Source organism: Populus euphratica, unplaced genomic scaffold, assembly GCF_000495115.2.
Source record: "Populus euphratica unplaced genomic scaffold, PopEup_1.0 scaffold2160.1, whole genome shotgun sequence".
In the NCBI taxonomy this organism is placed as follows: domain Eukaryota; kingdom Viridiplantae; phylum Streptophyta; class Magnoliopsida; order Malpighiales; family Salicaceae; genus Populus; species Populus euphratica.
Genome location: NW_011501975.1, coordinates 17,355 through 18,902, shown reverse-complemented (window position 1 = coordinate 18,902; position 1,548 = coordinate 17,355). Strand labels below are relative to the sequence as shown.

Here is a 1,548-nt window from a genome sequence, read left to right as displayed (position 1 = left end):
GGAGCTTGTTTTAGGCCATACAGTGCCTTATACAACTTTTAGACTTTGTCCTCACTTCCCTTGACCTCATAGCCCTTTGGTTGTTCAATATACACATCTTCGTTAAGTTCACCATGGAGGAAAGCTGACTTCACATCCATCTAGAAAATATTCTAGTTTCTTTGAGCTGCTAGAGCCACTATCATCCTTACAGTTTCAATCCTTGCCACCGGAGCATATACTTCTATATAATCTATGCCATGTTTTTGTGTGTAATCTTTAGCCACCAAACGTGCTTTATGCTTCTCAAACTCTCCATGCTCATTATACTTGGTTTTATAAATCCATTTCAGCCTAATTTTCTTGACTTCAACGGGTAATGAACTAATGTCCATGTCTTGTTTTTCTCTATAGACTTGATTTCTTTATCCATAGCTGATCTCCAGTTTGCATCTGTCACTGCTTCCTTAAAATGCAATGGATCACTAGACATTATCAAAGCCAAATCTTCATCTTCAGAAGAACCGAGACTCTCCCCAGTAACATAATCCTTCATCCACGTAGGAGGATTTCTCATTCTTGTACCTTCTTTATTATCTTCATTGTCTCTATTATTAGTGCATACATCTCCCTCATTAGCTTCAATCTCTCTTTGTTCAATGCTTGCATTTCCCTCATTATCCTCACTATAATTATCCTGATGTTCAGTGTCATTATTATTAACATCATCTACTCCTTCTTCATCACTATCTCCCTATTCTAAGTCCACCAACATCTGCTTTTCAAAGTTCTCATCCCAATCCCATTATTTCTCCTTTTCAAATATCACATCTCTGCTTACCACTACCTTTTTTGTAATCGGGTTGAATAGTCTATAGCCCTTAAATTCCTCACTAACACCTAGAAGTATACACTTAACACTTCTATTGTCAAGTTTAGTTCTTTATACCTCTGGCACATGAACATGTGCTATGCACCCAAAGACACGAAAATGTTCAACAAAAGGCTTAATTCCATTCCACGCCTCTGCTAGTGTGATGTTTTTGACCATCAAGGTTGGACATCTATTCAGCACATAGTTGCTCCAATTCACTGCCTCTGTCCAAAGTGTTCTTGGAACTTTCTTTTCATACAGCATTGCATGAACCATGTTCATTACTATTCTATTCTTTCGTTTAGCTACACCGTTTTGTTGAGGGGTGTAAGTAGTCGCCAGTTGCCGCTTAATGCCATGTTGTTCACAAAATTTATTGAATTCAAGTGAGGTGAACTCGCCTCCTCTATTTGTTCGTAAACACTTGATAGATAGGTCTGTCTCATTCTCCACCATTTTCTTAGAACACTTGAAATGACTCAGTGCTTCTGATTTTTCAAGCAAGAAATATATCCATGGCTTTCTGCTGTAGTCATCTATAAAACACAGTGTGTATTTCTTGTTGCCACACCACATATGAGTAATTGGTCTCTAGATGTCTGCATGGATGAGACCTAATACTTGACTTGCTTTCCAATAACTCTTCCTTGGTATAGAATCATGGTGATGCTTTTTTATGATATAGTTTGTGCATA

General features: G+C 37.8%; 1 protein-coding gene across 1 annotated transcript; it reads right to left on the bottom strand.

Moving 5' to 3' along the window:
- Window positions 1-328: 328 nt before the first annotated feature.
- LOC105118689 (uncharacterized) lies at window positions 329-1,309 on the bottom strand. Its single transcript, XM_011016698.1, has 2 exons — window positions 929-1,309; window positions 329-733 (listed from the first exon to the last, which is right to left on the bottom strand). The coding sequence occupies exons 1-2, from the start codon at window positions 1,307-1,309 to the stop codon at window positions 329-331; spliced, it is 786 nt and encodes a 261-aa protein (XP_011015000.1).
- Between the last annotated feature and the right edge of the window lie 239 nt (window positions 1,310-1,548).

Bases quoted from the DNA above. Each gene is read 5' to 3' on its own strand.
- LOC105118689 (XM_011016698.1), bottom strand. From the start codon at position 1,309: ATGGTGGAGAATGAGACAGACCTATCTATCAAGTGTTTACGAACAAAT. The intron at 734-928 runs GTATAAAGAACT...GACTTAGAATAG, and splicing joins CACATGTTCATGTGCCAGAG to GGAGATAGTGATGAAGAAGG.